General features: G+C 43.0%; 1 protein-coding gene across 1 annotated transcript in view; it reads right to left on the reverse strand.

Moving 5' to 3' along the window:
- The window catches only part of PITPNM3 (PITPNM family member 3), a 724,998-nt gene that overhangs the window by 54,391 nt on the left and 651,758 nt on the right, over positions 1 to 18,849 (reverse strand). The window contains exons 14-15 of the mRNA XM_030185997.1: positions 8,908 to 9,024; positions 3,008 to 3,156 (exon numbers count right to left, since the gene is read on the reverse strand). Of these exons, the coding sequence (XP_030041857.1) occupies positions 3,008 to 3,156; positions 8,908 to 9,024 (266 nt within the window). The remainder of the gene's footprint in view (positions 1 to 3,007; positions 3,157 to 8,907; positions 9,025 to 18,849) is intronic.

Below are 18,849 nucleotides of genomic sequence, written 5' to 3' on the forward strand. Positions count from 1 at the left end.
TTTTTGCTCATGATGAGGAGTGGATCCTCTTAAGACCAAGTGATTGGTCAACCGGATCAACAGGTTGCTTGTGGTAGCGTTTTTGACCCAGGCACTTTGAGGCTTTCCCCCCCCCCCCCCCCATCAGTCACGAGTGACACAGATTTTGCTAACACTGCATGCTAGCACATCATTCCCTTTTACAGTGCAGTGGGAGTTGTGATTTATGGAAGCAAAACCAACTTAGTGCTGCTTAGATAAGTGTTTGAATAGCCACTCCCACCACCAATTTATACTGCATTTAGAGTAATCATCAAAGGAATACAGAATAGTCAATATCTTGATTCAATCCACAGGGGGATCATGGTATCAAATTTAAAAATAAACCTGTGCTCAGTTTGAAAAGCTAATTTATCTAAGTCACCTCCTCTCCAAGATGGGTGTGGAATACAGAGCACAAAAAACTAAAATCCTCACAGGAATGTCTTTTCTGTTCTACTGCAGATCTTTTAATTTTTGCTCCATTATTCTTTTCTTGAACTGCCTCTTCATCTTGCCTATATACAGTGTGTTTTTCTAGCAAAAAAGTTGCCGGTACTCAAATGCTAAGCCACCCTTCAAGGGTGGGGTGTTCACTGAGGGACTCACCCCACAATAGCCAGGCCCCCTGCAACCAGTCACAGAATCTATGACAAGGCAGAATTGGTAAGTAGAACTTGACCTCTTTCATTAAAACTTGGGGTCCATGGGTCAATTTTAGCAGACAATAGAAAAGGTGCCGGTACTCAGTACCCCCAAGTACCCCCTCAAAAAAAGCCCTGCCCATATACAACAGGTTTCATGGGCACATCACTATATAGACAACCTCAGTACTCTTACAATTGTTAAATTTAGTAAGTTCATACTTTTCTCCTTTGGATGGATGAAGGTTTTGACACAATGAACAATTATGAACAATCTGCTCCTGAGGCAGCCATTTGGCAAAATATGGCCATGTCAGGTGACCTTGTTTAGACCTGGGCGTTGAAAGTTGCAAATAAAGACTGTTTTTCATATGTTCTGCTCCTCTTTTGTTCTCCATATTGGATTTCGTGGACTGCTTGCCTCGTTGTTTTCTCAGTCTTGAATGGTGAAGAAATCATTTGTGGCCTTACGGAAAATTAGATCTCTTAAACCATTTTTAGAACCCAATGCAATGAAAACACTAATTCACGCATTAATTCTCAACCGGTTAGACTACTACAATGCCTTACTTATTGATGTGCCTCTATACTTCAACTAATTCAAAATACCACTGTAAAATTAATTCATAATGCTAAAAATTTTGATCACATGTTGTCCCTTTTATATGAACAAGATTGGCTGCATATCCAATATAGAATCAATTACAAAATAGTGTTTTTGTTCATAAAGTACTCTTCTCTGGTCTTCCTTTATATCTCAGTTCTCTTCTTGCTCCTCATCAACCACAAAGATTTTTGTGCTCCTCAGGTTCGAATCAACTAGCGTTCCTTCATTGAGATAATTAGTTTTTGCCTTTTCTCAGGATTTTGTTTTCTGTTGTATAGGTCCCACCCTTTGGCATTTGCTTCCAGTGGAAATTTGTTGTGAGCCTTCATTACCAAAATTTAAGACACTTTTAAAAACTTGACTATTTCATCAGGCCTTTTCTGAATTGGTTTTTGAGATCTCTTTGCTCTTATGTTTTTTTTTTGTTTTCCTTTGGCGTAATGTTTTTTTTCCTCCTGCCAATCTTGTATTCCATTGTGTGTTTGTTTTATGAATAATCACTCTCGTGCTATTATACTTTCCCTTGCCTTTTGGGTCTATTTGTTGGTCTGTTGTCCAAGGATAGTGAATTATTACCAATTTGTCATTTTGCACTACTGACCTCTCTTACTGTCCACCACCTTGATAGTTCCTGAATGGCAGTATACCAAATTACTTAACTAAAGTATTAATATACATGCAAACCTTTTCCAGAGTCAGGAAAGCAGTATGACTAAAGGACATGAATTAATGTTGGGGGGGGGAGTCGTCTTAGGAGTAACATGAGGAAGTATTTTTTCATGGAAAGAGTGGTGGATGCCTGGAATGCCCTCTTGTGGGAGGTGGAGGAGTTGAAAATGGTAACGAAATTCAAACATGCATGGGATAAACACAAAAGATCCCAATATGGAAAGAAAATGGAAGCAAAACCAACTTAGTGCTGCTTAGATGGCAACTCCAGTAGTTGGGAAATAAGGCCAGACTTCTACGGTCTGTGTCCTGATTATGAGTAGACAAATCTGGATGGACTGGAGTGGGGCTTCAATGGCAACTCAAGTAGTTGGGGAACAAGGCCAGTGTTGGCCAGACTTCTATGGTCTGTGCCCCGAAAATGGCAAGGACAGAACAATACCACGTATGCATATGTTATATCAAATCATACCATATGTCATGAATTTATCATATTCGGCAGACCCTGGATAGACTATGCAAGTCTTTATCTGTCGTCATCTACTATGTTGCATATTAAAGTTACAGAATACTGAAAATTATGTGCAGAACACATTTATGCATGGACATTTACAACAGCCACTGACAGTGTAAGCAGCTGCACTTAAAATGTTGGTGCGTATCTGCCGAGTTGCACTATTATTCTATAAAGTCAATTACATGTGCAATTGCCAATACAGAATTCACACTTAGCACGCAGCATCCTAGTGGGCTAACTCTAGGTGATCTGTACAGAATTTACTCTATAGTTGCTGAATATTGCCAGTTATCAATAGAGTTAACTGAACACCCATGCTCTGTAATACTTTGTCCTGGCATTATCTGGATAGTGCCTGGGAGGTCTGTAAGAATTTTCAGTGCACTATAGCGCCGCTGAAAATCCATGCATCAAGACACCTGTGTGTGTAGCATAAGGTCTAGCTTTATGCACACATTTCACTATTTGAATTTCAAACCTATTTGAAATTTTGATTTCGCTTTCACATAATATATATCTCAAATTGCAAAAAGGTAACAAAATGTGAACTACCTAACAACCATTTTAATAGGATATACACCGACTCCAAGCCTCTTCTCTTTTGGTATGCTATAGGAGATTCTACCACTGCTGTTGGATATCTCTGTGTCGAAATACACCCATCTACCAGTAGAGGGCTCCGTCATAACAAGAATATCAACCTGGTTAGATTGGAAGAAAGACAAACATATTTAGTGCATTGAATTCCTTTTAATTCATTAATAATGTGACAAGTATGTAAACAACTAAATCTTTAGTGGATTTTATAAAGGCGGCCATTCTGAGCAAGGAATAAAGGAATGTAGGAAACACTAAAATTCTCCACTATATACTTAACAATTAGATTATTTTCTCCCTCTATAGTCTACTACCTAATTTATTATGTATTCCATGTTCAATATGTAATACCAGTTGTATGTTCTCCTCTTTTGTACCTAATTGTTCATTATATAATTTATGTTTCTATATATATTACCAATTGTATCTGTACTCTGATATGGCATATGTCATGACGGAAATTGTAAGCCACATTGAGCCTGCAAATAGGTGGGAAAATGTGGGATGCAACCAGGGGTGTGCTGGTAAATTTTTAACAACGGGCTCTCTGTCCAGACATAGCCAGCCCTGAAATTTGGGGGGAGGGGGAATACATGCCTCTCTCTCCCCTCCCTTGTGCGGGCACGCTAAGCATACCTTTGCCGAGCCCCATCAGCCAATAAATGGACTGCCACCATTCTCTGCTGCTTGTTTCTGGCTCTGAGCAGCATGATGGAACCTTCTTGCGCTTGCATGAAAAGTCTCAGCCTGATGCTCAGAGTCAGAAACAAGGAGCAGGGAGCAGCAGCAGTCTATTTACTTGGCTGGTGGGGCCAGCATCACTGCCAGCAAAGTAAAAGAGAATTCAGGAGGGGGCCCAAGCCTACATTTTGGGAGTCAGTTGTTAGAATAGCCATGGGGAGGCCTACTTTAAACAACCAGCTCCCAAAATTCTTAAAAACTTAACAAACGGCACTTGCGAGCCTGTGAGAGCCCGCTTCAGCACACCACTGGATGCAACAAATAAATAAATAAAATAATACTAGGAAAGTTCCTTCTCTCTAGAAGAAACCAATTATCACTCTGATTCTTAGAAAGTCAAATTTAGTACTTACCTTCACATTTGGTGGTATTGTCAAAAAGTGCAGCAATATTGGGGATAGATAGTTGATTGAGTGTCCGAGATATTGGGGGTTAGGTTGTCCCCAATGATTTCTAGTTGTTTGCTTAATTTTGGGCCCGCAGAGTGTCGGGTTCGGAGTCACTATTATGCTCATCAGATATTTACGGCTGGCTGCCTAGTGCTGGCATCTGCTTGGAAGCAGCAGGATGTACCATCCCTCCTTCAGGTCCAGCATAAACTAAAAGTATATCTGATGTCTAAACTCACGGCCATCTGCTTCAGTTCCAAAAGGTTTGGGAGGCTTACATAGGTTGGCTTGAGAGGTCGCCTTGCAGCTTTAATCAAATGGGTGTCCCTAGTTGATCTGTATTACCCCAATCCAAACAGATTCCACCTGACCCGGTGCGGCTTGTTCCTTCTGGAAGCCGGCAAGGGAGAGATGGGGGTGAGATTTTGGGTTGGAGGAGTGGCGTAGCCACAGGTGGGCCTGGGTGGGCCAGAGCCCACCCACTTAGAGCTCAGGCCCACCCAACAGTAGCACATATTTAGCGGTAGCTGGTGAGGATCTCAAGCTCTGCCAGTTGAAGACTTCCCTCTGATTAATGAAAACGCTACTCTCCATGATACCGGCACCTGTGCATGCTCAGTTTTTAGGGCATGCCTGCTGCAGACTGCCATGGTGGAAAGAAACATTTTCCTGCCAGCTGAGATATATTTTTGGTGGGGGGGGGGGGGGGGGGGGAAGAGAACACTTGGTGCCCACCCACTTCTTGCCTAGGCCCACCCAACATCTGTTGTCTGGCTACGCCCCTGGGTTGGAGGAGGTCTGGTGGGTATTAGCACTGTGAGCCACACACTGAAAAGTGACTATGTTTTCAGCTGTTTACCGATTGGGGGGGGGGAGGGGTTTTGTTATTATTGCTACCTATTCTTTTGCCTTTTTTTTTTCTTTGCTATACAATGATTAAAGTTAAATAAAAATAAAAATATTTATTTTAAAAAAAAGTCAAATTTAGTTCTGCTGTGTCCAGCCAATTTTCAACCGGTCTCCAATCTTCCCTTTGTTAATAAACTTTGTGTGAAATGCTACTTGACCAGCTTCTGGATCACTGTGAACAACACAGGTTGTTGTTCTCTTCATAGGTCACTGCCCTTCTTAGTGAACTTCATTTCATCCTTGATCGTGGTCAGATTGCCCTAGTTGTGTCTTTAAACTTATCTGCAGTGTATGATTTAGTGAACTATTGTTCTTCTTTCTGGTCTTTCTGAAATAAGTCTTTCTGATTCTGTTCTAGTATGGTTTGCTACTTATCTCTCTGATCACACATTTGTTGTTAAAACTTCTAATTCACTTTCTGTATAACATTCTTTAGTTTCTGGGGTTCCTCAGGGCCCTTTACATTTAACATTTACTGAAGTCCATTAGCTACACTCATCCAGGATCATAATATTCATTTTTCTTTTATACAGCTGATCTTTTGCTAATTTATCCTACATCCCATTTGAGCCTGTCCATCTCACAGCTCCAATTCTGTCTAGATAACCTGGCCACCAGGCTTTCCACCAGCTTGTCCTTAATTCATCCATCCAAGACTGTTGTATCATAGTTATCTGGTTTTCATCCTCAGCCAACTATCATTCCTATGCTCTTTAATAGACCAATTTCACCTGTAAATACTTTTTGTTATCATGGCATTTTGATTGATTCCAAATTATTAATTGATCTACAGATTTCGCAAGTTATTAAGCTTGGATATCTTAATTTATGTAAGCTTCGATCTACACATCCTTTCCTAACTACTCCTGCCGTGCAAACTTTGACTCAGGCATTTCTAATTTCTTGCTTAGATTATTGCAATAGCATTTGTTGCGGTATCTCAAGTTTTCTCTTCACTGTTTACAGTCTCTTCAGAGTTCAGCCGCTCAATTATTGCTCAGAGCTCGCAGATTTGATCGTGCTTCTCCTTTATTAATACAGTTACACTGGCTTCCAGTTCAACATTGTGCACCTTTTAAAATACTTTGTCTTACCCATAAGGCTCTTCATCTGGGCTCTCCTTCTTATCTATCTTCATTGACTATTCCCTATACTCTTCGGACTCTTGATGCTAACCGTCTTACCTTACCTCCGCCCATAGGAGCCAACTTTTCAGAATTATTGGGGGTGCTAAGCCCAGTGGAAATAGCCCTTCCTTGGACACATACAAGGAATTTTCTCAATATTCGGGGTGCTCAAGCACCCACAGAGTCCTATGCCTCCGCCTTGTTTGGCTCATTATGAGGCCACTCGCTCTTCAGGTTTTTTTATTTTCTTGCCCCCCAAATTGTGGCATGAGCTTCCCCTGCAAATTTGTTTAGAAACTATTTTTTTCCAAATTCAAATTACTTTTAAAACCCCATTTTTTTCATTTGGCTTTTAGTATTGAATTAAGAGCTTTATGATTCCCAATTCTATTGTTTTTCATGTGGATTCCAGCAAGCAGTCTCCTCAGATTCTTTCCCTGTATGATTGTGTGCTTTCCTGTATTTAAATGACGTTCTTTTACAATTTTATTTGATTTGATTGTAAACCACTATGACCAAAGGTTTTTGTAATAGTGGTATGTCCGTTATAGAATTGCACTTAGTGACCATATATCACTTAAGCACATAAGTAGGAGTGGCCTAGTGGTTAGGGTGGTGGACTTTGGTCCTGGGGAACTGAGGAACTGAGTTCGATTCCCACTTCAGGCACAGGCAGCTCCTTGTGACTCTGGGCAAGTCACTTAACCCTCCATTGCCCCATGTAAGCCGCATTGAGCCTGCCATGAGTGGGAAAGTGCGGGGTAACATAGTAACATAGTAAATGACGGCAGAAAAAGACCTGCACGGTCCATCCAGTCTGCCCAACAAGACAACTCATGTGTGGTACTTTTTGTGTATACCCTACTTTGATTTGTACCTATGCTCTTCAGGACACAGACTGTATAAGTCTGCCCAGCACTATCCCCGCCTCCCAACCACCAGACCTGCCTCCCAACCACCGGCTCTGGCACACACCATATAAGTCTGCCCAGCACTATCCCCGCCTCCCACCACCGGTTCTGGCACAGATCGTATAAGTCTGCCCCGCACTATCCCCGCCTCCCAACCTCCAGCCCCGCCTCCCACTACCGGCTCTGCTATCCAATCTCGGTTAAGCTCCTGAGGATCCATTCCTTAACTGAGATTGGATAGCAGAGCCGGTAGTGGGAGGCGGGGCTGGAGGTTGGGAGGCGGGGATAGTGCGGGGCAGACTTATACGGTCTGTGCCAGAGCCAGTGGTGGGAGGCGGGACTGGAGGCTGGGAGGCAGGGATAGTGCTGGGCAGACTTATACGGTCTTTGCCAGAGCCGGTGGTGGGAGGCGGGGATACAAATGTAACAAAAAGAAAAAGTATAACATTCACGCTAGTCTTCTGTAATTTTAGTGCAAATAACACTTATATTTAGGCGCTAAATTTAGGTAGGTAAGAACTTTTTTATATATGCAAATTGATGGTAGATGTTTTCATTGGTGGTTTATGCATGTAGAACTGATTTTGCACAAGCTTTTTTTGAAAGTGCCTAAACAAACCAAATGTACACCATGAACGCATATTCCTAGTGAAAAGGGTGTTGGAAGGTTCGTTTGATTATCAAGCGTACCAATTAGATAAGCGTAGCATGACAAGGAGTGACAATTTCCTGTTTACGTCAAGCTTGCAACTAATACAACAAAGAGGGGAGAAGGGTTTGGAGTAAGTCTATACTTCAGGTCTTTATCTGCTGTCATTTACTATGTTGCCACGTTACATAAATCTGGTATGATTACACTCTTATTTCTCCCTACACTCCACCAGGAACTCTGTTCAACGGGTAAATCTCTTATCTGTAACCTTCTCCTCCACTGCCACCTCCAGTCCTTTTATCTTACTGCACCGTGGGCCTGGAAAAGGCTTCCTGAGTCAGTACATCAAGCTCCAGCTCTGGCTGTCTTCAAATCTAGGCTATAAGCCCACCTTTTTGAAGCTGCTTTTAACTCTCAACTCCTATTCGTTTGTTCAGTACCCATGTGTGTTTTATCATTCCTACCTCAACTAATTCCCTTATCCCTTATTTGTCCTGTTTGTCTTGATTAGATTGTAAGCTCTGTTGAGCACGACCTTACATGTTCACTGTACAGCGCTGTGTACATCTTATAGCGCTACAGAAATGATAGGTACTAGTGGTTGTAGTATGTTTCAGTGGGAAACAATTCTAAGAAAAGCACCCAAGGCTAGAATGCACTTAGCAGACTGTGCGAAGAACTCAATTATTCCATTCCTCGGCTCTGTGACTGCGTTCGAGTTTGCTGAAACCTTCCAGCAATGTCAGTCCCACAACAAAAGGTGATGATATCTCCCTTCCTTTAAATAATCCAGCTTGCTACAAAACCTTCACCATGCTCATATGTAATGATTTTTATTAAGTGCTCTATAGACACCCTCACCTCACTTCCACTTGATGAAGGAGCCAGATTGTGTTTTTCTAGGCCTATTGCCAAAACAATGGTACAATTGAAGGGCAGCAGTTTAAATACAGTCAAACTGCATTGGACCATTTTCAATGTACATTTTTTTTGATTGGTACACAATGAGCCTTAATTCTTACCATATGGACAGAAATGCTGCATAAGGACTATTAAACATTACTTGGGTCCACTCTATAAATAAATCAGCATTCCAGAACTACAGAACAAGTGAAATATACTGTACCTTTTCACCTGTTAGCGCCACCATGTCCAGAGGGCCATACATAAACCGGCCAATCAGGATCTGCAGGCCATCTTCTGCTGCAATGACATCATTGACTCTGTGATTGGCTGTTACGTTCTGAAAGGAAAAGCAAACAGCACTTTTGAACTAAGTGCAGTAGCACTGTTTTGACACTGAAAGCAGACAGGATTTCTTTGTATTCTCTTTCCCTATTTGCCTTTACTGTCCTTTCCAGACCTCTGCTGGAGTGCACAGATTCCTGTTAATCATGAAAGCTTTTGGAATTCTAATTTTAACACAGATCCCTGGAGAAATCCTTCACATTGAACAAAACACTGGATTAAGTGACATGGCTCTTTCCGTTTGTTTTCCTTTAATAGTTTTATTTATGTAAAAGCCCCATGCAGGGGTCAATATTTAAAGGTGCTGCTAGCTGAATAAGTACTTGTGAGAGAGATATTCAGTGGCAATAATTTAAGGTTACCAGATTTTTGATTTGCAAACCTGGGATACCCAAATGGGGTAGGGTAGGGCAAGGCCTTCTCATGACAATTTTCTACAATAAAAATTAATCTACTAAAATAAATATTTTATTCCTTTTATGTATTAAAAGAATTTTTTTAAGTTGCTTAACACAAAATATTTGAGATTTTTTTATTTTTAATTTATTGCATTTGTATCCCACATTTTCCCACCTCTTTGCAGGCTCATAAGTACATAAGTAATGCCATACTGGGAAAAGACCAAGGGTCCATCGAGCCCAGCATCCTGTCCACGACAGCGGCCAATCCACGCCAAGGGCACCTGGCAAGCTTCCCAAACGTACAAACATTCTATACAAGTTATTCCTGGAATTGTGGATTTTTCCCAAGTCCATTTAGTAGCGGTTTATGGACTTGTCCTTTAGGAAACCGTCCAACCCCTTTTTAAACTCTGCTAAGCTAACCGCCTTCACCACTTTCTCCGGCAACGAATTCCAGAGTTTAATTATACGTTGGGTGAAGAAGAATTTTCTCCGATTTGTTTTAAATTTACTACACTGTAGTTTCATCGCATGCCCCCTAGTCCTAGTATTTTTGGAAAGCGTGAACAGACGCTTCACATCCACCTGTTCCACTCAACTCATTATTTTATATACCTCTATCATGTCTCCCCTCAGCCGTCTCTTCTCCAAGCTGAATAGCCCTAGCCTCCTTAATCTTTCTTCATAGGGAAGTCGTCCCATCCCCACTATCATTTTAGTCGCCCTTCGCTGCACCTTTTCCAATTCTACTATATCTTTCTTGAGATGCGGCGACCAGAATTGAACACAATACTCAAGGTGCGGTCGCACCATGGAGCGATACAACGGCATTATAACATCCTCACACCTGTTTTCCATACCTTTCCTAATAATACCCAACATTCTATTTGCTTTCCTAGTCGCAGCAGCACACTGAGCAGAAGGTTTCAGCGTATTATCGACGACGACACCCAGATCCCTTTCTTGGTCCGTAACTCCTAACGTGCAACCTTGCATGACGTACCTATAATGTGGCTTACAATACATCATGAATAGTGGAAATAAGAAGAGAAAAGACAATGATCCAGTACAAAAATCTTATGCTGGGTGATGTGTCCCACATAAAAGAGAATTAATTATGCAATCGAAAAACCAAAATAAGCTGACAAAATCCAGCTGTTCAACATGTAACATTACGTGAGACATATCTTAAGGTATTGTACACTGATAAATTACCTATCAGAAACTACAAATATCAAACCTTTGGTGTCTCTGGCTTGGTTGAGCATCTCTCTCGCTCTCTCTTCGTGCTCTCTGGTCTCATCTGTTTCTTTTCTCTCTCTCTCTCTCTGGTGTCTTACTTATTTGTCTCAACTTCACCAGTGGAATGTTTTAAAAATGTATATTAGATTATCATAAAATATTACAAGCATCCACTTGTACCAGTAGCACAGGGTAAGGAAACTTTTTTTTTACACAAGAATAATAAATCTTGTTATAAATTTAAACCTTTCCTTAGACTTTCCTTGTCTTTCTTCTATGTTTGTGCAGCGCTGCGTACGCCTTGTAGCGCTATAGAAATGCTAAATAGTAGTAGCAGTAGTAGACTACCACAAGAAGGTGAAGTAGCAGAAAAATTAGCAAAGACATTTAGGTGTATTTTCAAAGCACTTAGACTTACAAATATATGAAGTAAAGTGCCACTATCTGTTCTGTTAAAAATTGGACCCTATGGAAGCAATTCTACAAATGGGTACCTCTATATAGGTGCTCTGATGCCATGTGGTGAAAGCCTATTCTGTAATGGCATCTGGGTGTCCTGGTTCCATTATAGAATAGTACCAAAATCTGGCAAAAGGGAAAGGGGATGTGACTTGATATACTGCCTTCTTGTACCTGGGGCAGTAGAGGGTTAACTGACTTGTCCAGAGTCAGAAGGAGCTGCAGTGGGAATTGAACCTAGGTCCCCAGGATCAAAGCCTGCTGCACTACTCCACCACTCCTTATATCCTAAGTGCTTCTTATATTTAGGTGCCCTCAGTTACACTAGCCATACACATGGTGTAATTCTGGGTACACAAATCAATTCTGCAAGTTGTGAATGCGGCAGCCACACTGCACCTGCATTTATATACTATGGACTAAATTCAGTAAATGGCACTCAAATTTGTGTACCCCCCCCCCCCCCAAAAAAAAAAAGAAACCCAAGTATTGAGCACTTGTCTATAACTGGCACTCCAGGTTCGGTCCATTTATAGAATAGCACCTGCTAGAACGTTGGCTCATGCCTACTTTTCCCTCTAAGCTAAGTGGGAGTCCTCCAACTGCATTGCTACCAGTAGGGGGTGGTGTTTCAATATTGTGTTTTCAATCTCTAGGGACAGGCAGGTTTCCCTGGAGTCCTGCAGAGCTTGCCTGTCCCTCGCCATTGAAAATGTGATAGTGAAACAGCACCCCCCGCTGGCAGGATGGAGGACTCCCGTTCAGCGCAGAGGGAGCAGTGCTCATACCCTACTGGTGCCGAGACCCACGTCCAATTTTAGGTATGAGGATTTGCACCAACTGACACCTGGTGTAAATCCCTGATCCTAATTTAGGCGAGGATTGCCCGAATTTTGTAACACTGCGCACATCTTTAGTAAGCGCCCCTGCCCCTCCCATGGCCACACCCCTTTTCAATTGTACGCAAACATTTTTGCATGCCCACCTTTATAGAATAGTACCTAGCAAAATGCATGTGTAAATCTAAATTGTTGCCAATTAGCACTAAATAATTGTATTGTTTATTTATTTATTACATTTGTACCCTGCGCTTTCCCACTCATGGCAGGCTCAATGCGGCTTACATAGTAACAATATAAAGAATTACAAAGTCGTACGAAGAATATACAGTTTGAGGTAAACGCAGAACTAATGGGTTAACGGATAAGTAAGTAAACATAGGAGGAATTGGGTTCGGAAAGAAAAGAGCGTTGGGAGATAGGCGTAGAAAGATGGAGAGGAATGGATACGGGATGGCAAAAGGATAATGGGAAACATGGTCAATGTATAACTTTTGTCAATAAGAATCATATGGACAAGGTTTGGTTAAGTTGGGTCATTAGGGTAGGCTATCTTGGTAGCACCCTACTGGCATTAACAGGCTTGTCACTCAATTCAACTGTGTGAGCATATTGGGCGGGCAATTTTGAGCACCATTTATAGAATTCCCCTGTATGCCACTTATGTGCACCTTTACGGAATAGTGCTTAGGTGCTCTGTGGCCACTTATGCACACAGGTGCACACTTACCGGCGAATGTACCAGCATTCTGTACACTTACGAGCTGAAGTGGCATATAAATGTCAGCCCCCCTGTTACAGAATCATCATTTAATATTTTCCCTTTTAAGTGATTCTCTGGATTTCTTATTATGTCAAGTGTTTTTCAATCTTGTGCTGAAACATTCCCAGATTGCTTAGAGCCGCTGGCAAAGGAAGTCAACTTTGATTTCAACTAAAATTGTTTCATTGATAAAATTAAATAAAAATATTGGAACTAAAAAAAAAAGTAACATGTTGTAATTAAGATGATAAATGTGGAGTTTCATTCACAAAGGTCTGTTAAACGGTAGTTAAAAACAGCTATACAACAGCAATAGGGAAAGCAATTTGCTTTCTTAAGTTTTAACTCTGACGTTACAAAACTGGAATGCATGTAAGTTGATGCCAGTTTAGGAGAACAAACAGCACATGGGATTCTCAGCAACAACTTTCATGCAATAAATTTCATTTTAAAAATGAAAAGCTAAAAGGGCAATTCTATAAGCTGGCACTTAGATTTGGGTAACCTAATCTCAAACAAAATGAGGACCAAATATACAACATACTATGCACCCAATATTCATATAATAGCGATATAAGCCCTGACAACCAGTGGCTTAACAGTATTCCCAATCATTGATCAAAAAACCTCCTAGAAATGATTTTATTCCAAGCAATTTTTTAACAACTTTTGTTTTTGGCTTTTATAAGCAAAACTACAACGAGATGAATTGATCTTTTCAAAGGCTCTACGGAACCGCCCGTTTCACACATTCAAGCTTCATCAGGAGTAAGTTTTCCATACCTGGTCAAATGTATGCTCACTTATCGCATGTGTTCTATTAATAATAATAACATTTTGTCCCTCGTTGTAGTTTTAATGGCACATGTTATTAAATAGTGTTTATGTTTAAATCTTTTTATTGACGGATATACAAATGAGGCATCTCTCCAATGCTATACAGCAACTATCTACAAGATGTCTAGCATCCGACATATTATTTCTTTAACCCCTCTACCTAACCCGTTCTCCCCTTCCCCCCCTTCCCCAGTATAAAGGCTAAGAGACATAACATTTTACAACAAGGCAGTTCAGAGGCTTTTAACTATTGAGAGACTGCTCCTAGCAGCTGGCTGCAACGTATCCCAAAATCGACTCCACACTGCCTGCGGGTGTCTGCCCTCCACTGTTTCAAGATCTTTGATCCCTCGTTTTTCCAGTTTTAACCGCTCAATCATTTGTATCCTCCACTGTGCCAAAGATGGAGCTGCTGGCTCTCTCCAATTTAAAAGCAACACTCTCTTCCCCTGCAGAACAGATCTCCGCAGGAAGCCCTGCAAGCCTCCATAGGTAAACTCCTCAAACAAGAGTAGAGGCTGCAAGCTTCGAGTAGCAGCTAGTATCTCAGTCCAAACGTTGAGCACTCGTGGGCAGGACCAAAACATATGGCCCAGCGTTGCTGGATCTGTGCCACATTTAGGGCACTCCCCTGAAGCTCCAAAACACGCCTTGAAAGCTCGAGCAGGCGCCACATAGAGTCTTAATGCGAATTTGTATTGCAATTCCCAATCACTCGAGAAAGTGGCCCTCTTCAGTATGTTTCTAAGGAAGCCAGTGAACAAACTCTCTGAAACTTCCACTGGTAAGTCCACCGTCCACTTTCTCACATAGCTTACATAGTCCAGGTCTTCTGTCGTGTCCAACAAGTTACGATGGAAAAATCTTAACGGCACTGCATTCTGAGACCCCAGAGTAAGGGCTGAGTTCAATATGTCTTGAACATCCTCACATAAATTCTCCCAGCCTAGTGAAGTGGCGTAATGACGCACTTGATAGTAAGCAAAGGCGTCAAAGGCTGGTAATTTAAACTCCTGTTGCTGTTCTGTGAAATCTTTTATTTTCCCTTCCTCATCCAAAAGTTGATACAAATAGTGAATTCCACATGTTTGCCAAGTTAGAAGAGTCCTCGAGGATGTACCCGCTGGAAAGTCTGGATTATTTTTTAATGGCAAGAATGGTGTAGCCACTGGAGAGAAGCCATGTCGCCGGCACAGCCACCACCAGGCAGCTCGTGCTGAGTCAATAAACGGGTTTTTCCAAATCTCCAGCTGCGGCTTCCTGCTTTGTTGTATGCAACATCCATCCGAGATGCTCCTTCTTGGCCAGCAGAGTTTCAGTCTCAGTTGGTGTGAAGTCTTGGGTACCAGCTAACCAGTCTCGAATATGCCTCAGTACACATGATACTACCAAATACCTAATGTTCATTAAGCCCATTCCCCCGTGCGCCTTGGGTTTTTGTAGCACTGTCACTGGAAGCCTGGGGCGCCGGTCCCTCCACAGAAAGCCCTGCACCATACGATGTAATAACCTCTCCTCTCTGCGCCGTAAATATAGCGGCAGCATTTGGAATAGGTAAAGCCACTTGGGGGCTATCATCATGTTAAAGAGTGCTATTCGGCCAGTAAGCGAGATGGGATGGGCGCCCCAAAGCTGCAGCAATCGACGAGTCTCCGCCAATAGCGAGGACACATTCAGTTTGTATAACATAGACAAATCTGTCGGGACCAGGACCCCCAGATACTTAATCTTATCTGTTGCCCATGCCAGAGGGAACCTGTCTCCCCAGCGGTTCCGCACCTCCTCTCCCAATGGAAGTCCTTGTGACTTTGTAAAATTTAGCTTGAATCCTGAAATTTTCCCGTAACCCTCCAGGACCTCCAACAAACACTGCAGTGTTGAGTGGGCTGAATCTAATAACAATAAGAGATCATCTGCATAAGCAAGTATCTTGGTAACTATCCCCTGGATCTCAATACCCCGTATCCGCTCCTCTGCCCGTATCTCACACAGCAAAGGCTCCAGAGAGAGCACGAACAGTAGAGGGGACAGGGGACAACCTTGTCGAGTTCCACACCCTATCGCCATCTCCTCCGTCCGTATCCCATTTACAACTAATATAGCTGTCGGTGAAGAGTAAAGTGCCCGCATAGCCTGCAAGTACCAAACCGTGATCCTCACCCATTGAAGCGCTTCGGACATAAAGGGCCATACCACCCTGTCAAAGGCGCGTTCTGCATCTAAACTAAATATTAACCCACGTTTGCCTTCTACTATGTTATGGATTATCACTGCTAGAAGCTTGCGCACATTAAGTACTGAGTGGCGTCCTCTCACGAAGCCCACCTGACTCTCCTGAATTATCGGGGGCAGTAATGGAGCCGTGTTTGCCTTGGGGGGGGGGGGGGATGCTTCTGTTTCAATCACTTCTGCATAAAAGTCCCATAACGGTCTCAGTAGCTGAGGGCCCAGCATTTTATAAAATTCTCCCGAATAGCCATCAGGCCCCGGCGCAGAGTATAGCTTTAGGGCCTTGATAGCTCTTTGAAGTTCTTTAGCTGTTAAAGGCGCATTAAGCCCCTCTACTGCTTCTGTCGAGAGCTTTGGCATCTCCGACCGCTCCAGATATTCCCTTATGCCAGTTCGAGCTCCAGGGTCACCTTTGTACAACGTAGAAAAGTGTCGCCAAAATACCTCCGCTACTTCTTCTGCTCTAGACACCGTCTGTCCCTTAATGTTCCTCAAAGCCGGAATGTATTGTGATCTGCGGGTCCCTTTCACCATTCGAGCTAACTGCCCTCCCACTTTATCCCCAAACCTGTAAAATTTAAATTTCCTGTAAATAAGGGAGCGGGTCATTCTCTCATGCAGGATCTCATTTAACGCAGCTTTTGCTGCCATCATTGAGTCATAATTCTGTGCTATGGGGCTTTGATGTAGGTTTTCTTCGCCATTCTGTTCTGGCGTTCTAGAGCTATGATCCCCTGTGCAATCTGGTGGTTTCTCTGACAGACATAGGCAATTATATCCCCTCTTAACACAGCTTTGGCAGCTGCCCAGAAAAGTACTGGGTCATCCGCGTGCTGTGCATTAAAGGTATTATATTCCTCCCACTTTGTAAATAAGTATTTCTGGAATTCTGGGGAGGAATAAAGATACGCAGGAAATCGCCAGTGCCTCAGTGCTTGATAATATGGTTGCGCCTTCAGATCTATCCAGATCATGGCATGATCCGACAGCTCCTCCAGCCCTATTTTCGCTGCCCGGACCTGAGAGAACAGCTCCTGTGACAGTAAAATGTAATCTAATCTGGATTGAGTGCGGTGGACTTTAGATGTATGGGTGTAATCTTTCTCGTCCACATTCAGCAACCGCCATGGGTCCACTAACTCTGCAGCTTGACAAAAAGACTCTAGCAGTGTGGGCCCGTCTAACTCCCCCCTTCTTCTAGGCCCTGTCCGATCTAACCCCCAGTCGTATACTTGATTCATGTCCCCTGCTATCACTATTGGCAAATCGGTGTATTGTTGACACTTGCTTAATAGTTGGGAATAAAACTTTCTGTTAGCCCCTATTGATGCATATACTGCTACCAGTAGCCTCTCTCTGCACTGCAGATTGATCTTAACCCCCACATACCTTCCTTCCGTGTCTTTGAATAAGGGCGTTACTTGACAAGCCAGCGTTTTATGTATTAGGATTGCTACTCCTCCTTTTCGGCCTGTCGCTGGGGAACAATGCACCTCCCCCACCCACTGTCTCTTTAATTTTTCATGTTCCTCTTGGGAGAGTCTAGTCTCCTGAACGCACGCTATTTGGACCCCACGGCGCTTCAGAGCTTCTAATATTTTTGTTCTTTTTATTGGAGTGGTGATCCCACAGACATTCCACATGAGATCACACGAACCTCACCTCCCTGCGGTCTGCTCAGGGTCTTTATTGTGTGCTACTTTGATGTGATTCTCTTTGTATCCCCAGGGACACCCAACCTCCCCCCGGAGAATCTACCCGCCCGAATTCCATAGTTGATGTCCCACCTAGTCTCCTGTGTTGTTATCAACCTTGCTGCCAGTACATTCTTCCTTTTATGCCCCGCCTTTTGTTCCCCCAACAATTCGTCTGTTCTTCCCCCCCCCCCCACCCTATACCACCCCTCAACCCCGCCCACCCCCCCTGCCCTCTACAGAACATTTGGTATACCGAACCCAAGTAACAACGGGTCCTGGGTCACTTATATGCTAACGACCCCAACTCCTCTGAAGCTTATGGTGTTACTGTGCCCTTTTTACCCTCTATACAACAAAGCTGACTCCCAGCATAACATCATTTCATGGCTATAACTGCCTAACAGTATATGAACAGCAAAGTCACTTATCTTTTTGCTTAGAGCCCTCCGCAGTGTTCTGGAGCTCTAAGTCCTTGATAAAAGAAGAGGCTTCCTCTGCCCCTTCATAGGACCTCCAACGTCCCTCGTGCTTAATTTTAAAGATGGCAGGATATATCAGCATAAATGGTACTTGAGCTTCATGTAATCTCTTGCACAGAGGTGTAAATTTCTTCCTTTTCTCCTGTAATTGCGCTGAGTAATCTTGAAATATTTTGACCCGATGCCCTTCAAACTGAATTGTGTTCCTCTTCAATCGATAGCCTTGAAGGATCTCTACTTTATGGATGTAGTTATGCACTTTCAGAATGACCGGTCTTGGTGTCTGCCTTCCATCTTGCCTTCTTCCCACGCGGTGCAACCGTTCCAGACATAGGGGCCCCGCGTGGTCAGAAAGTGCAAATTCTTCCTTCAACCATTTTTCTATGGTTACGCTCAGCATCGTGTCCCCAATTGATTCTGGGATGCCTATGATTCTTAAATTTGCTCTTCTTGATCTGTTTTCAAGATCATCTAGGGCAGTTGCCATGGACTCTATTTTAGCGAGCGCACGCTCCAGACGCTGCGAGACCGGAGCGCCCGCTTCTTCCAGCTCTGATACTCTGCGTTCCAGTTCACTGGTTCTCTGTGTAGTCTCCCCCAGCAGAGTCTCGATATTCGCGATCTGCCCTGTAAGGTGATCCCACCGCGGCTGAAAAGCCTTCTCCACCGCCGATGTTATTTGCGACAGCTGTTCCGATGAAAACATCGGGGCCTCCGGCGCTTGCTTAATTTCCGGCGTGCTGTCTGCTTCTCGGGTCCTCTCCTTCTTTTTCTGCCCTCTGCTCGCCATCGGCTTGGTCTGCGCTTCCAAATATTTGTCCATCAGCTGCACGCCTCGTTGTTAAATGCCTTGTTGTGTTTCAATGCACAAGTT

Source organism: Microcaecilia unicolor, chromosome 13 (genome assembly GCF_901765095.1).
Source record: "Microcaecilia unicolor chromosome 13, aMicUni1.1, whole genome shotgun sequence".
NCBI lineage: Eukaryota > Metazoa > Chordata > Amphibia > Gymnophiona > Siphonopidae > Microcaecilia > Microcaecilia unicolor.